This window comes from Helianthus annuus, chromosome 17, assembly GCF_002127325.2.
Source record: "Helianthus annuus cultivar XRQ/B chromosome 17, HanXRQr2.0-SUNRISE, whole genome shotgun sequence".
Lineage (NCBI taxonomy): Eukaryota > Viridiplantae > Streptophyta > Magnoliopsida > Asterales > Asteraceae > Helianthus > Helianthus annuus.
In genome coordinates this window covers 3604480-3622335 of record NC_035449.2, presented here as the reverse complement: position 1 = coordinate 3622335, position 17856 = coordinate 3604480, and the positions used below count along the sequence as shown (strand labels likewise).

At 36.8% G+C, this 17856-nt stretch overlaps 2 protein-coding genes and 2 long non-coding RNA genes across 4 annotated transcripts; 3 read left to right on the top strand and 1 right to left on the bottom strand.

The window, feature by feature from the left end:
* Positions 1 to 1833: 1833 nt before the first annotated feature.
* On the top strand, positions 1834 to 2286 carry LOC118489069. The gene is made up of 2 exons (XR_004886066.1): positions 1834 to 1906; positions 1973 to 2286. It is a non-coding gene; the product is annotated as an uncharacterized LOC118489069 (long non-coding RNA).
* Positions 2287 to 5788: 3502 nt separating this feature from the next.
* LOC110922558 lies at positions 5789 to 6809 on the top strand. Its single transcript, XR_002583251.2, has 2 exons — positions 5789 to 5917; positions 6622 to 6809. It is a non-coding gene; the product is annotated as an uncharacterized LOC110922558 (long non-coding RNA).
* A 3658-nt stretch (positions 6810 to 10467) lies between these two features.
* On the top strand, positions 10468 to 12459 carry LOC110921949 (COP1-interactive protein 1). The gene has a single exon (XM_022166276.2). The coding sequence runs from the start codon at positions 10468 to 10470 to the stop codon at positions 12457 to 12459; it is 1992 nt and encodes a 663-aa protein (XP_022021968.1).
* A 1153-nt stretch (positions 12460 to 13612) lies between these two features.
* Positions 13613 to 17567, bottom strand: LOC110926180 (mitochondrial adenine nucleotide transporter ADNT1). Its single transcript, XM_022169935.2, has 8 exons — positions 17147 to 17567; positions 16401 to 16449; positions 16067 to 16230; positions 15713 to 15750; positions 15049 to 15161; positions 14842 to 14955; positions 14170 to 14508; positions 13613 to 14083 (listed from the first exon to the last, which is right to left on the bottom strand). Exons 1-8 carry the CDS (start codon positions 17299 to 17301, stop codon positions 14000 to 14002), a joined length of 1056 nt encoding a protein of 351 aa, XP_022025627.1. The 5' UTR covers positions 17302 to 17567; the 3' UTR covers positions 13613 to 13999.
* Between the last annotated feature and the right edge of the window lie 289 nt (positions 17568 to 17856).

Here is a 17856-nt window from a genome sequence, read left to right as displayed (position 1 = left end):
TTTCACTTTTAGCCCCTAAGCTTTGTTGGGAATTCTGAATGGAACCCATATTATGAGAGATGAGAGAGGTCACATGGATCAATAACAAAGGGGCTGAGCATTTGGTACCGTCACTACCGTGTAGTCGTGTACTAGGGTTGGCAATTCTGACACAATAACATGACACGAGCCTGCACGAAGTTATTATGTTTCGTGTTTGATCTTAACAGGTTTGGTGTCTAAAACAGGTCGACACGATAAGACCTTAACAGGTTCCGTGTCTAACAAGGTTAAAACCCGTTAACCTGTTAAGACCCGTTAAGTACATGTTAATAATTAAAAATAAAAAAAAATATTTCGTGAGACCTAGGATGAATTATACACAAACACATGTGGTTCTTTTGCCACAATCCAAACCCTAATTTTTAAATCTCTCACAAACACCACCATTCCCAATTCGGTTCATAGCTTCCCCAATTCGGTCGTGTTTGTGTCTTAAACAAGTCGTGTTCGTGTCTTAATAGGTTGTGTTCGTGTCTTAAACAGGTCGTATGATACGTTGGTAATTTTTTTCGTGTCTTAACAGGTCGTTTCGTGTAACCTGTTTACTAACAGGTTCGTGTTCGTGTTTCGAAAATCTGACACGTTAAGATTTCATGTCGTGTTCGTGTTTACATGTTTCGGGTTCGTGTCTTATTGTGTCTGTGTCTTAACAGATTGGGTTGACCCGTTATGCCAGCCACCGGGTACAAACAAAATTGATTACTTTTTTAAACTAAAATACGTACGGTTAATAATTTTACTCAAAAAATGAAGAATTAGTTCGTTAGGACGTTAAGTATATCATATAAGTTTGGGTGCAATTGGTAAACTGTTCAAAGTAGAAGGTTGTTCTTGTTAGGGTGTACAAGTAGTTTTTTTATTTGTTATAAAAAATATAAATTATTTAATTAACACGAGTCTTGATATGCATGGTTGTGGGACAGGAATTTTGGAAGCTTCTATAATTGCTCCTTACCGATGTACCTTTGGTTTACACTAATAATTATCACCTACTTCCTTGTGTAGGTTTATATTTGTGTAGATTAGGCTGAACGGGGTGTTCGCGGGGACTCACCTCGGGGAGGCATTTTGCCGATTAGGTGGGTACCGCCATTAAGGCGGGGGAGTGAATCGGGGAAGCTTGTAGGTGGCGGCTCACCGAGAGAGAGGGGAGGAGAGAGAGAGGAGAGAGGGAGAGGGGACCAATCACAAGCTTTCCTTTTTTTTTTTTTTTTTTTTTAAAAAAAAAACCAATTCACCTAAGAGGGGAGTGGCGCCATCAAATTGGGGTGTTAGGGGAGTTTAAGAGGGGAGTTGACGTGGCACACGGGGATTGGTTTGGCGTAAGAGAGTGCACTCACCTATTAGGTGTGCACCCCCTTCACCCTTAAATTATTGAGAGTTAACATTCACATGTCCGTACTCTCTATCTCTCTAAGACTAGAAGGTATGGGGTCGGTTGAGGCCCGGCGCCGGTCCCCCACACCGCCACCCTAGGGCTCGGCTTGGCACAACCGGCACCCCACAGCCGGGGTAGCCGGTCCACCACATTCAAAAACTAGCCGTTATTCCAACGGCATTATTAATAAAAAAAAAAATCCTTTTTTCTATAAAACAACCTATTTTCACCATAATTTCCCCACTTTCAACCCAAAACCCTCTCACTTTTATACCATTTTCTCCCCACTTTTATAAAAAAAAATTAGTTTTTCATCCACAATGACTTCTAATCCTTGGTGGCCCTCGTCTTCGGATGACGAAGAGGAGATGTTTTTCGCAAACGCTGTACTACGGGTAGGGCAGATTCTTATTGAAGAGGAAGAGGAAGACTTCTCGTCTGAAAATGTTATTACCAGACGAATACGGATTAACAGAGACCGCCAAGGTTTATCATTACAAAATTTCATTATCCTAATTTTTTTAACTCGTATTTATATATTTTTTACGACAGGAGCGCACGAGAAATTGGTGAACGATTATTTTTCGGATGAACCACTTTACAACGCCGACATTTTCAGGCGCAGGTTCCGAATGAGTCGCCGCTTATTCACATGGATTGCTAATGATTTGGCGGGGCTAGACCCGTTTTTCACGCAACGACCTGATGCTCGAAATTATGAAGGGTTCACCACGTTACAAAAGTGTACTGCGGCCATTCGCCAACTGGCGTACGGGACAGTGGCCGACGCTTTGGACGAGTACTTACAGATGTCGGCAAGAACTACGCGGGAATGTTTGTATCGGTTTTGCCATAATGTGGTGAAACTGTATAGCAAAAATATTTGCGGAAACCAAACGCGTATGATGTTCAACAGTTGTACCAAGCTCATGAAGCAAGGCACGGGTTTCCGGGAATGCTTGGTAGCATTGATTGTATGCACTGGGCGTGGCATAACTGCCCGACTGCGTGGCGCGGCCAATATACGTGAGGTGATCACGGCTATCCAACCGTGATACTTGAAGCCGTGGCATCACAAGATTTGTGGATATGACATTCTTTCTTTGGTCTCCCTGGTTCGCTCAACGACCTCAACGTGTTATACCAATCGGCGATCTTTACCGATGTCGTTAATGGAACCGGTCCGGACACACGTTTTACAGTTTCTGGGGTTGAGTATAGACGTGGGTATTATCTTGCTGACGGGATATATCCGTCTTGGACTACAATTGTAAAGACTATTCCATATCCCGAGGACGAAAAAAAGGAAAAAATTCGCCAAGCGTCAAGAAGCTGCAAGAAAAGACATCGAACGTGCTTTTGGTGTCTTACAAAAAAAATGGGCCGTCCTTGCACAACCGGCACGTGCATTCACACCGAAAAGGTTGCGCCTTTGTATGTACGCTTCCATTTTGCTCCATAACATGATTATTGAAGACGAAGGTCGGGCGATTTGTGAGTATGATGAGAATGCATCTTACGGGAACACTGTCCCGGTTGATCCACCACAACAGGATTTAAACTCGTTCTCGCTAACCAACGACTTCACGCATGCAAACCTTCAACAGGATTTGGTAGAACATATTTGGAACAACGTTAACATCGGGGACGGTGACGGAGACGAAGACGAAGACGAGTAGTGTAATTTTTTATTTTTAGGAAATGTAATTTTTTTTCCCAAAATGTTTTTATTTTTATTTTTAGGAAATGTATTTTTTTTTATTTTATGAAATGAATTTATTATGTTGTGTTATGTTGTATTTATTAAGTTAATAAAAAAATTAGGAAATTATAAAATATTAAGGTGGGGCTCCATCCTCCACCCCCCTCAAAAGTGAAGGAGGCCCATCCCCCACGAGCCGGTGATGTGGCGCCTAGGTGGCGGCCCATCCTCGTGGGGATGGACCTCACCATACCCACTAGTCTAAATTATAACACCTCCCCTTTAAGATACATATATTAGATTAAATTATAACAGCTAGATGATTTTCTCCCGCGCGTTGCGGCGGGGACCCAATGACTACAAAACGCGTGACATAAATAAAAATAACGTGGTAAGGACAGTCACTCCGTCCTAAAAAACGATTTTAAATAACCTAATATATAATAATAGGACCCACACGTCTTAAACGTTGGAAATTCGGTTGTTTTTAGTTCAGTTATTACGGTGCGAACACGTTAAAATATGGATGAGCTCGGTACCGGTAACGACACCGAAAGTACCGATCCGGAGAATCTTGAGAATAGGTACCGGCACCGAAAATACTCGGTACAATACAGTATGGTATTTGAAGGTAAAAATCAATAAATACAAGTATGGTGCTAGACCGGTGTCGAACCGAAAGTAACAATTCTGAAAACACCAAAAGGTGGGTACCAAATTGGTACCGAAAATGATTTGGTATAGTAAATTTGGCACCGATACGATACCGGTTTGATTACAGGATTTGATACGATTTGCTCATCAATAATCTAAATATTCAAGTTAATTTTAAATGCTACAATTCATTAATTACAGAAAAAGACAAAAAAGAAAGCAAAATAAGTTGTTGTGTATATAAAACCTCATTCAAACAAAATACAGTTTACTTACTGTGTGTATGAAAAGTAATCTAAACGGTGCAATTACTTGCATTGCTACAGGATTTGATGAGCTCGTTACCAACCAGTACCTAAAATACCGTTACCGAAATCTCCAAAAGTGGGTACTGGTACGACATCGATATTTGATGGTAAAAACTGGTGAATACTGGTACCGAAAATACACCTGATTTAGTAAATTTGATACCGATACCGGTACCCGATACCATTTGCTCATCACTTAGTGATTTTACTATTCATTCATTTTGATTTTTAATATATGGGGTAAGGGTAATGCTCCATAGGAAACCTTAGATTTTTAGAAAACCCTAGAAAACCCAACCTCTCGACATTTTTTTTTTTTTTGGGAAAAAAATAACACATGTAATATACATGTTTTTAAGAGTTTTGGGCCAAAAAAAAAAACAAAAATGCGCCGAAGGAATTTTTTTTTAAAAAAATAAACAAGTTTCAGCATTTTTTGTCTAGTCACAAAAGTTGCTGAAATTTGTTTATTTTTTTAAAAAATAATCCTTCGGCGCTTTTTTGTTTTTTTTTTTTTTTTTGCCCAAAACTCTTAAAAACATGTATATTACATGTGTTATTTAAAAAAAAAAAAAATTGTCGGGATGTTGGGTTTTCTAGGGTTTTCTAAAAATTTTAGGGTTTTCTACCTAGCCCTACCCTATAGGATAATTTCCCTTTAACATACACGTGTCTCGATCAAGTGTGACTGGAAGATGTTTATCTCGGATCCGATCAATAGTTTCGTTTAACATTTTGTTTGTTTCGTTTTGCTTTTCAGTTGTCGTTTTAATGCTTTCTTTTGTATCTAGCTCTTCGCTGGAAGTTTTTCCTGGTTTTATATTGAGGTTGTTCAAAAAAAAAGTGAGCTAATGCTACATATTTAATGTAGCGTACATGGTTTGAATTTTTTACGCCAGTACATTTACATCTACTTGACTTGTTAAAAGTGAGTAAACTTACGTTTTGCTTTCTGTTTTTTTTAACGGTTTTACCCTAATCCTTAAAAAAATAGTCATTTTACTCCCTGATCTATAAAGCTTATCTCTATTTCACTCTCCGCCCCTAATGCCATCCAATTTAACTGTTAAATCCTGGTCACATGCCCCTCACATGAGGGGCATTTCAGTCTTTTCAAATCCAACCTTATATAACTAGCTTATGAAAGTTATCAACTTAACAAACAAACTAATATAACTAGCTTTCTTTTTTAAGGGTGTCCGGAGTGGTCGGCAAACCCACTCGGCAAAGCCGGTTTACCGCGCGGTAACACTGCCGCCGGTGGGTTTTGCTGCTCGGTGAAGATGGTGATTCGATGAATGGTTGACGAAGCGGGGAGAGGGAGGGAAGAAGAGAGAGGGGGTGTGTGTAGTGGGGTCCATGCCATCTCAACCAATCACATTTTTTTCCTTTTTTTAAATAGTTTACCTATTTATGAACTTTCTAACCATTGCCAACACTTTTGAGCATAGTTTAAACTAGGGGTGTTCAAAATCATCCGAATCCGAATCCGAATCCGATTTATCCGATTATCCGAATCCGAATTATCCGAAAATTCGGATATCCGAATTTTCGGATATCCGAAAGTCGGATAATCCGAATTTTCGGATTCGGATTCGGATAGTTATTTCAGAAAGTTTCGGATATTTCGGATATCCGATATCCGATTTTTTTTTAAATACCCCTAGTATATAAATACCACTTATAGAAAAAAAACCTAACCCTAATCTCTTTCTATTCCATCAGCCGCTCTCTCACATCTCAGCTCTCACCCCACGATTGAAAAAACATCCAGATCTGTGAGACAAGATCTGAAAATCAAAGATCCAATAATCCAAAAATCGAAGATCCAAGGTACGAATCCAAGTTTATGATTTTTAGATTATCATTTGTTTCCAGTTTCATCGATTTTTAGATTACCATTTATGATTTTTTTCGATTATTTATGTATTATTTGTTTCTAGTTTCTGTCTTTCTGATTTGTTCATAGATTGTTCATATGATTTTTGTTCAAAGATTTGTTCACACGATTTCCATTCACCCTTTGGGGTTTTTGTGGTAGTATTACAATAGTGCCCTTTCAAAGCCATGTCTATGATCCATCTTAAAATGGGCCACTTCTTTTAATTACCATTTTACTCACCCAACTGAGAAATCTAACAAACAGTCATTTCTAGAGTTAGAAAAAGCCATATACAAATGATGTACATGACAGGTTTCCACCTCACATTTTTAGTACATCAGTGGATATTCATATTATATTGGGGACTCATAGGCTCGAGTATTTTGAGACCATCCATTCCAACTGTCAAATTTGGTAACACATAATAGATATAACAATCCCACCTGTTTATTTTTATTTAGTTAGCTACTTAGCTGTTACTCATAAAAGGATTGTAAATATATATTATGTAATGGGTTTTTACTTTTCACTTTCAGTTATTGTTTATTACCTGTGCATTGACAATATATATTATGTAATGGGTTTTCATTTTTCACTTTCAGTTATTGTTTATATTGTGCTAGACTGAGCTCATTTATGCATTTTTGCGCAACAGGTTTCATATGTGCTTTGAAAGTTGGAAGGATGGATTGGAATCTGATGCATAGATTAGGAAGATTATGTTTTTATTTCGACTTTTAAGACAATGTTTTGCTTTATGTTGGATATGTTATGTGATTTAGAACAATGGATTGTGTTGGTTTTTTTTTTTTTGAACATCGGATCTTTAATCTTTTATTTGCTGTTTGGTTTGTTGAAACTTTTATTTTGAAATTTATTTTTTTAGAGTTTCGGATATCCGTTTCATTATCCGAATCCGTATCCGAAATTTCGGATATCCGAAAGTCGGATATCCGAAATTTCGGATACGGATTCGGATAGTGAAATCTACTATCCGAAATGTTCGGATATCCGACTTTCGGATATCCGAAATTTCGGATATCCGGTTTTGAACACCCCTAGTTTAAACAATTAAGGTTGAATGACATGGCACACTCTCATTGGTTGATTTTGAAGTTTACCACTTTCAAGTGTTTAACCACTCCCTACAATCTAATGGCAAAAAACCCTCATTACTTGAAAAAGAGACACCAATAGAGCTTTACGATGCTATTAATCTACAGGCACTTTACTAATTAATTGATTAATAAGAATTATAAATGGACAATAAACTTCTAAACAACACTATTAATATAGGATTAGCCTAAGTGGGATTTTCTTAATCGTATCTTATTTTGGTTATGGTTTTCTTAATTATATTATGATACGGGGTAGAATCTCATGTGTTACACAACTTAAATTAGTAAAACTTGGTTTTATTTTTCTAAATTTGAATAGTGGGATCAAAAAAATGCAAAAGGGGAAAATGATAATCACAACTCTTACATAAATAAACTATAAATGTACATTACTTAAAAGGAGCAAAAATGGAAAGCATGCAAATTTCTATGTGGAAATAGCATTTAAACTAAATTCGATACACCAAAAGTAATCATACTTAAAAATCTCAACAATAACAAAACTTATGGTACGGTCCTTAGACTAGATTTGATGTAAAAACGAAATGATAACAAGTGTTAATGTGTTATGATATATGTGAGTGATGGTTTACATCAAATTTTAGCAATTTTAGTTTATGGAGTCTAGACATTTAAAATCCGGATGTACATGATGAGCAAATTGTCAACAACATTGGGCTCGTTGACCTTCTAACGGGTTGTTTCATGCCTTGGCTCCAAAGATGAGATTCGACACTCGATCATCATCAAAATGACTGATTGACTATGAACTAAAGTAGTCTCTCGGTCCATGATGTCGCTCAAATCCCGAAATAAAATCAGCAGATTTAAATGGAAATACAAAATAAAACAAAGTGTATACCAGATGATATAGTGTGTTAGTTTACATACGAGAGATATACAGTTTGATCGATATATTTCTGCCATTAAATATTTACTCAATTGTCATATATTTAATTCTTTTTAAACCGGCTAACTCACACATCTTGTTAATGCAAAGTTACCACTGTCACTGTTGAATCACTAGCTATTCGTATTATATATTTAAGAGTCAATTACAAAAACTGTCCTTTATTTATGTCGCTTATTGCAAATTGTACCCTTTGTCTTCAATAATTACAGAAAACGTACTTTATGTTTACAAACCCTTACACGTTATGTCCTCTAGCCCTAACTCGGTTAGTTTTTTTCATTAAATTTGACCAGGTGGTCCCCACATAAGGGTATGTTGGTCATTTCCCATACAATTATAATTTTCTTTCTTTAAACATAAAGTACGTTTTCTCTGTAATTATCGAAGACAAAGGACACAGTTTGCAATAAGTAACATACATAAAGAACAATTTTTGTAATTTACTCTATATTTAAAAATAAATATGCAATGTAGATCAATAAATGCTTAGTTTTTGTTATATTTTGTGAAACGTTGTATTATTTAAATATAAAGAGTTAATTACTGTTTTTGTCCCTGTGATTTGTCAAAAATCATTATTTCAGTTCATTAGTTTAAAAATTACGATTTCAGTCCTTGTGTTTTCATTTTCGTAACCATTTCAGTCCACCTCGTAACCATTTCAGTCCTTGTACTTAACAGAATAATGGATTGAAATGGTTACGAAAGTGAAATCACCGGGACTAAAATGGTTACGAAAGTGAAACCATATGGACTGAAATCGTAATTGTTAAACTAATGGACTGAAATAGTGAATTTTGACAAACAGACGAAAACATAAATTAACTCAAATATAAATATAACAAAAAATCTTAACGTTTTTCTTTAATGTGGATGCATTATTTATCATATCATAATTTTGGTATATATCCCATCTAATGAAATGAAATATATTTTGAGAAGTTACCGCGTTCACCGGTTTATTTATCAACCACATGAGATGAGATTAGACGTTAATGAAACCTTAATCAAATTTTCACATCCAAATTTCTCTCACGTTTCTTGTTCTTCTTCATCCCAAATCCAGGTGAATTTCGTATTTACATGTGTTCTTTGTCGTTGAAATATCAATGTTGAACGTTTTCTGTTTATATACATGATGTATATTGTATTCGTTTACGTTAACAATCTCGAATGCAAATGTAACAGCCCAACGAAACCAATGCTAGAATCCAGCGCAGGTCCTGGGAATTCAGGTGTCCTGTCCGAGGCGTTAACGAATATATAAAGTAAACTATTTTTTTCAACAACGATAAAAGTTATAGCAATAAAGATGCAATTGCCAAAATGAAAAAAAAAATATGGTATTCGAATTAGTGAATGCTACCGTAATAGGCTAATAGCTAACCGATGATTTTTATATAGGTATTGGGCTAAACCTAATGGGTTAAGTTATAAATTTTAAGAATGATTTTTCAATGGGTCTAACACATAACTTGATGTTTTATATGGGTATTCTATTTTTTTTTAATGTGCCCTCGAAAAACACGTGCCCTGGTCGGTGGTCCTCCCCGCCCTGGCCCCGCCCCCCGCCAGGGGCCAGGGCCGCCCATGCTAGAATCCCTGGATTGGGTTGTCCATACAAAAACTCACAATTTTGATTTTACCCGACGAATTGTTAGCCGGGCAAAACGCATCTTGGTTGAGAAGGTTTCCACCCTCCTTATAAGGACGGTTTCGTTTTCCTGCCCAACCGATGTAGGACTTATATCTCCAACCCCCCCCCCCCTAGGGAGCCCGGCGTCATCGCTAGCATGTTGTCTCAATATCTGGCTCCAATACCATTGGGGGCAAAGCGGACAGTGGCGAAGCTTGAAAATTTCCACCTGGGGGTCAGAAGTCACTGAACCTAAAAATTCTATACAAGTAAAAAAAATATATATAAAACTGGGGGGTCGAAAACGTATATATACCTAAAAAATTCTACATGAAACGTACATACATAACACTACTGAGCGAAAAGTTCGAGGGGTTGGGCGCCCCTCCCGGCCCCTTGGAAAGCTACGCCCTTGAAAGCGGACAATATTGCTGGTACGAGAGGCAGTGAGTTCCTAAATAAGCAACCAATACGAGGCAAAGCGGACCGATATTCTAGCACCGTTTACTTGGGCTGTTACATATTTTGTTGCTACCGGATTATCGTTGTACGATTACTTGTGTACTAGTAAGATACAAAAGAAGGATTAACCGATTGATTAACCGTTAACACCTTTCTTATTGCTTAATTGCATAGAATAACAACCAATTTTCAGGTTGTTATTAAACTCATATTAAACTCATATATTATGCAACTTTCAGATGATGAGGAATGACTAAATCTTGTTTAAGAGTGTAAATTCTGGTAACAAAGACGCGAAAAAAAGTATCGATCGGAAGTTATTCATCTGAAGATCTCAGTGAAGTTGTAAAAAAAAAAAAAAAAACTGCAGCAATGCAGAAGATAAAAGAAGACAATGAGTCTACTTCATCTTCATATGCAATGGAATCTGCAGCATATTATTCACCGAGTAGCGGATCGAAAACACAAAATATCGACCAACTAAACGCGACAACAACCGACGATCAAAGTATGCAGTCTGAGAATTCTAGTTATTCTTTAGAAGCATCAAGTGGTGACAAAACAGTAGAGGATAAAACGCCGAATCTTGAAAACAAGTCGCCGTCGAATATGAAGGTGTTAGAAGACAGAATTATCGCTTTAAAGCTCGAGATCGAGGAGTTAAACGGTCAAAAGGGTGAACATGGACAGGTGTATAAAAGGCATGATGAGTTTCATAAAGGATTGAAGGAAATATCAAACTTTCAGTATCAGCTTGAGTTTAAAGAAAAGGAAGGTGAAGTGTTGAAGAAAATCGATGAGTGTGAGACGTTTTTTAATCGAAAGATTGAGGAATCGATGGGTCGGGTGCTAAGTTTGGAAACGGAAGTGGATTCTTTACGGGTTCAGAATAAGAACTTATCGCTACAAAAAGAACAAGAACTGGAGTCGTTAAGGATTCGAAATGAAGAATCGGAATTCGAGCTTGGTGAAAAGACGAGAGAAGCTTTGGTTTCGGTTGAAATGTTGGAAAGTTTAACGGAGAAACTACAGCAAAAGACTGAGAACGAAGCGGGTTTGGTCGAAGAAAGAGACGGGTTAAAACGACATGTTAAAGATTTGGAGATTATCATTGAAAGTATAAACGATGAAAATCGTATGTCGAAAAATGAGAATGAGAACCAAAGAGGTACAATATCCGAATTGCGGGAGAAACTCGAAGAGAAAGATAGTCGAATTTCGGCTCTCGAATTAGAGATTGAAGGTGTCGAGATGGATCTATCGGACAAGGTGAAATCGCTTGAACAAAAGGACAAATCGTTAGAAATCGACAAAATGGAAATCGCTGAATTGCGGGAAAAGCTCCAAGAGAAAGATGATCGAATTTCGACTCTCGATAAATCGTTAGAAATCAACGTAATGGAACTCGATGAATTGCAGGAAAAGCTCCAAGAGAAAGATGGTCAAATTTCGACTCTCGAATCAGAGATCGAGAGCGTTAAGATGGATCTATCAAACAAGATCAAATCCTTTGAACAAAGGTACATATCGTTAGAAATCGACAAAAGGGAACTCTCTAAATTGCAGGAAAAACTCCAAGAGAAAGATAGTCAAATTAAGGATCTATCAAACAAGATCAAATCGTTAGAAATCGACAAAATGGAGCTCGAAGGAAAAAACGACGATTTAGTAGCATCACTAGAGCAAAGAGATATGGAGGTAAACAAGTCAAACAACGAAGCGTATTCCAGTTTCCGATCCACAGTTAAGAAAATGGGAGAAATGGTGGATGAATTCAGAAAGAAATCCGAGGATAGTTTCCGTATCTTGGGTAGAAGAATCCGCGTGGCGGAGCAGCTTCACAACGAAACCCGAGAATGGTACGAAAAAACCCGAGAACAAAACGAGCAAGACAGAAAAGACTGCGAGTTAGCGTTACATAGCATCAAGATTATAATGTCAATGGTGAGTGACACATTAAGCGTATCCGAGACGTTTGGGCTTCGGTTTGTTGAATGTTGTGAGGCTTTCACGAATCGCGTCTCGAAAGTGTCGTGTGAGATAAATTATGTTAAAGATTGGATGAAAAGAAAGAATGCTGCTTTGGTACAATTAAAGCAAGATTTTGATGAACATGTAGTTCAATTGGATGAGAAAGAAAGTGAGATTCTTGTGTCAAGACAAAAAGTGTTGAAACTAAAGAGCAAGTTAAGGGATTTGGAGAAGACTGTCAAGGAAGATGATGAAAAAATTATTGTTTTGAAAGAGGAGAAAAGAGAGGCAATTAGGCAACTTTGTGTGTGGATTGATTATCACCGCGGTCGATCTGACTTCTTTAAAAAGACGTGTTCTGAGTTGGTTGCTCGATACCAAAAACCGGGTTAACCTATGATAGACATACCGAATATGAGAGTCAAAGTTCTCTTCAAGAACCAAGACCGCGGCTTAAAATAAGCTTGACTCGGTTGATGTTTGTATGTAACCCTTATTGTTTCTAAAAAAAATTGACTTTTTTTGTTGTATTGTTACTTAGATGGGTGTCTATAAATTGAATGAGCATTTGGCGTCGTCTTTTAGAAATAGAATGTGGCAGCGGGTTAGGGGTGAGCAAGAAAACCGAAATAACCGAACCGTAACCGAATAACCGAAATAACCGAACCGAAAAAACCGAACCGAAACAAAAACCGACGGTTCGGTTTTCGGATTTTTAATAACCGAAAATTTCGGTTCGGTTTTCGGATAAACTTTTTCAATAACCGAACCGAACCGATAAGTTACAATCCATATATTTTTATGTTTAAGTTTAAATTGTTTAAGTGTTTAACCCAATGTTAGTAGAAAATGTTAATTTTATTCTTGAATGTTAAGTGTTTATAATAAAAACATTATAACTGAAATGATTTATTATTACCTATAAGATATTAGAAAATTTAATATAAAAATTAAATTTAATAAAAACTTTGAAGAAACATAAAAATAGATTTGAAGATTAGGTTTATATAAACAATATTAATTAAGGATGTTAACTATAATAACTTAAATATAAACATATAAAAAGATTGTTATAATATAAATTATACTTTTTATTTTTTGAATCTTACATAATTTTGTTCCAAAAACCGAAATAACCGAAAAACCGAACCGACGTAGAAACCGAAAAACCGAAACCGAAAAAAACCGAAACCGAACGGTTTTTAAAACCCGAAAACCGACATTTCGGTTTCGGTTTTGATTTTACCCAAAAACCGAACCGAACCGAACCGTGCACACCCCTACAGCGGGTGGTGTTGACCCATTTGTACCCGGATTAAGTTAGCAAGTTTAATAAGAGTTTACTGCTTTGAAGCGGTGTGTAATGTAAGTAGAGCCAAACGAACACTCCAGCAAATCAACCATTTTTTTGAAAAATAAGTCGTAAATGTCAGGCGCACCTTGAAGCAATCGAGTAAAGAACATGGAAGAAAAATCCAGGATCAAAACTCAAATCCTAAGTCAAACTTCAAAAGTCAACAGCACCAAGCGAACAGAACAACATAAATCATCACCACGAAATAATAACTATTAAAAGAAACGATTATCATAATCATAATCATAATCATAATCATAATCATAGTAAAGATCAAACAACTCGCCAACTCTATGAAATATCCTTATTGGGTGGTGTTGGTGTGACACGAACGCCAAACACCAAAAGACCACAGCAGAAAGAGAAAGTGTCGGTATGCACTGGGGTCCACTATATCAACACTAACAACTTCTAAATCCCTCAGTAACTGAAAGAAGATAACCGAAAGGGAGAAGATAACAAAAAAAAGAGTCGCGAACTCACGACCACCATACTTTATACCTCCTACTTTCTCTTCTGCGCGCAAAAATAATATTATTCATTCAACAACATTATTATTGTTTATAGCCAGGATGGTTTTCAATCAGATATCCTCATCTCTACCCCAAGTAGATCCTTAACCACCTCGTACGACACAAACGCAATTGCTATTGATGGAACCACCTATTTCCGCAAATAAAACCTCTATCAGAACATTTCTAGAAAGTTCTAAAATTTAATAATATATCATAAAAAAAACCGATACGAACCTTGACCGAGTTCGGAACCAAGCCTTTATACAAGGCTCCAAAACCTTCATAACGAACGGTTTTCCTGAAAGCATCAACCATACCGGTGTACTCGAGTGCTGATTTGCCATCTGCGGTGACAACAGAAGCTGCGTGTTTCCAGCCAACCATTTGCATTCTTCTGCGGATGACATCAAGAGGATAAGCAACGGTTTGACCCACGGTTCCAGCTGCAGCCCCACATGCAAGCTTCGTTGTCACACTCAACTCAGCGTCCTCGGCTATCCCGTATGGTTTCGTTTTAATCAACCAATCTTTTAAAGATTCATACACCGCAAAATTAAGACCGACATATGGTACCTACATAAACCACAAAAACAAAACCTTGTTAGAGTTCTGTAACTTTTAATAAGAGTAAAGTACACCGATGGTCCCTGTGGTTTACCAAAATTTTGGATTTGGTCCCTAGGTTTTTAAAAGTACACGGATGGTCCCTGTGGTTTGCACTTTGTAACGCATTTAGTCCCTAGTCAAGTTAGGGACTAAATGCGTTACAAAGTGCAGACCACAGGGACCATCCATGTGAATTGTGGCAAAGTTGGGGACTAAATGCGTTAAAAAGTGCAAACCACCGGGACCATCCGTGTACTTTACTCAAAAAAAAACATATGGTATTTGACTTCTTTAACTTACAACACCAATGACGGAAGGAAGCCACCCTTTGTATAACGCGCGTGGACCTTCTTCACGCAGCACGGTTGCAAGAGCATGCGCAATTCCTCGATATTGGCTTGGAGATTTATCAGTCTGTAAACATTAAAATATTTGTAATAACTGAGCCTACTAAAAACTTGTAAAACTATTGAACACATTTAGTATCTTAAAAATATTGAAGAATACCTGCACAGTAAGCCGACCACGAACCAAGTCCATCGGGTAGGTAGCTGACATGGCGATAATTCCAGCACAAGCACCAGCTCCAAGGCGTAAGACAGGTGTGAGTTCAGCATCCTCTGAAAGAAAGATATAAATATTATCATTCTTATATGCTCATGTGCAAACATGTATTTTGTCAACTCAGAGAATTAAGATTAAAATGTCATTTTCGTCCCTGAGGTTTGGCCATTTTTGCGACTTTCGTCCAATGGTTTGTTTTTCTGCATCTGGATCCAAAAGGTTTGAAATCTTGCCATTTTCATCCAACTCGTTAACTCCATCCATTTTCAACGTTAAGTCAGGGGAATAATAGTCTTTTTAGACAATTTTTGTGATGATTAAAGGGTTTGGCTGGGGAGAAAGTCAACAGAGGTGGATCTTTATTTCTTAATAGTGTTCTTTATTTTAATAAAATGAAAAATACAGAAATACCCGTCATTTACCAGAAGAAATGGATGGAGTTAACGAGTTGGATGAAAATGGCAAGATTTCAAACCTTTTGGATCCAGATGCGGAAAAACAAACCTTTGGACAAAAGTCCCAAAAGTAGCCAAACCTCAGGGACGAAAATGGCATTTTACTCGAGAATTGATGATGTAAGATAATTGAAACGATTAAACTGTCGTACCATTTCCAGGTTGCTGTCGGTAGAACCACAAGATTCCCCTGTTTATCACAATGAATAAGTGCGTTGAATCAAAGTTAGTCGATATATATAATAACTGTAAAAAAGAGAAACAGAAAAAACCCGACTAATATGTAAAGATATCTGTCAAATTTTAGCGTTATTTGATTCACTTTCATTTTTCTATAATTCCACAACTTCACATACAATATGAAGTTAGATTATATTTTCTATTCCTACTACAAATGCAACAATTTAGTTATAAAACTGCATTACAATCTAAGTAAATGAACTATGTAATAAAGTAATCAGTTACCAGAACCCAAAAAACAGTAATAATGTAAAAAGGTCACATACTTTGATGCTTCTTCATAGCTAAAGAACTTGACAGCAGAGTTTGGGACAATACGAGCACAATTAGTGCCATTTCCTTTGAAAAGTCCACGAAAACCCTCTGTCCTCCATATATATTTCAACCCCTGAATGGTACCGTTATATTTGATTGCATGAGGATTTTGAACCTGCAAATAAATTCCTCCAAAATGAGTTAATGACCAAAAAAGTCAACTTTTCATCATATTTCAGTAAGAAAGATCCATTGTTAGGCCATTTTGAAAAGAAAAAAAAAAGACAGATTAATTTATTTACTTGCCCATTAAAACAAAAGAAAACATAAAAATAGATGATCAACCTGGAGCAAGATTTTCAGTCGTTCTAGAGGAGCAACAGCGGTTCTTGATCTGCAACAAAACACAACCAAATAAACAAACAGCTTGTTAGAAACAAAAGAGCTAAATAATGAAGGCTGTGAGGATAACCTTTCGGAAGAAAAAGAGTACAACACATAACTACTTTAGGCCAAAACTTATGAAGAAATTTAGAGGTTCTTTCCTAAAACTTATGATTAGTTAATTGCACACAAGCTAGTACGATCAAAGTAGAGTAGATCAAACAGATGTATTGTACATTTGTACAAGAACACTTTTAACCACATGGTCACGTTTCGTTCTTGCCTGTTCTACCCAACTCTTCTACCATAGAAGCAGTGGACTATTTCACAAATAAATCTCATCACTATACATGACAAACAGAGTAATTACACATAACCGGCTTTCAAACAACAAAATCAATCTCTTCACTGATAGATTCCTGCTAACTAAACCTATTTTTCAATACTAGAATCACCAAACCCTAGCTAAAATTCAGCTCTCACTCTCATCATCAAGCCAATAATTTTCACAATTAGTCACTTTCTAGAAACAAAAACAAAATTTCTTCAATAACATCAGGTAAACTAATCAATCTAACAGAGATCACTCAACCGTACATAATCACAATCTCAAAACAAACATATCTACACAACAAAACTAATCAAAACAGATCAGAAATCAAATTAATATAAAGCAACAACAAAATAACAGAATTGAAAGCACTAACACTCCTCCGGCGACACCTCCGGCGACGAGAGACTTGCAGATGGAGAGTAAAGCGTGGCGGCTGGGAGCCTTGACACCTTCACTGGCGATCTTCGCTTCTTCAGCGAGATTAGCGATCGTAGCGCTGGTTTTACCTACCACATCCTCTGACGCCATGTGTGCGGCCTAAACCCTAGAAATCGAAAGTGTGAATTGAGGCAGAACCCTAACTGTAATTAAATAAAGATCCGCCGTTGTTATACCTCCTCCGGCGATCTCAGTGTGTGTGTATAATAATAATAATAAAAAGGATATAAAATAAGAATAAAAATAAATAGAGCGAAATAACTAAATAAGGGAGTTTGTGAAAGCGTACGCGCGCGCGTAGTGGGTTATTTATATTTATGGTGTATAATAAGCGTCCCTATGACATTTCTTTTAACCCCAAAGGATGCCCCAAGTTGAAGTGGAAAGTTCACTATTTGTATTTTATGAAAGGGTTTTTGAATTTAGATATAGGTAGAATTATCGGGATTTCGGTTTTGGTCGATATCGGTTAAGTTGGATTTGATGTTCAGTGTAGGAATCGAAAGAGAATAAAAAAGGTTATTTGACATATGTGTTACATCAATTGAAAACGATGAATATGAAAACTAGTACAAGTTCAAATAATACGGCTGTTATTGATGATTACCAAAAAAATTAATCTGCTTTGAATGTAACTTTGTTTTT

What these genes read in the sequence shown, in the direction of transcription:
- LOC110921949 (XM_022166276.2), top strand. Translation starts at nt 10,468, where the DNA reads ATGCAGAAGATAAAAGAAGACAATGAGTCTACTTCATCTTCATATGCA.
- LOC110926180 (XM_022169935.2), bottom strand. Translation starts at nt 17,301, where the DNA reads ATGGCGTCAGAGGATGTGGTAGGTAAAACCAGCGCTACGATCGCTAAT. An exon ending in AGCTATGAAGAAGCATCAAA is followed by an intron (nt 15,751 to 16,066) that starts GTATGTGACCTT and finishes TGTGATAAACAG; the next exon opens with GGGAATCTTGTGGTTCTACC. An exon ending in CCGACAGCAACCTGGAAATG is followed by an intron (nt 15,162 to 15,712) that starts GTACGACAGTTT and finishes TCTTTCTTTCAG; the next exon opens with AGGATGCTGAACTCACACCT.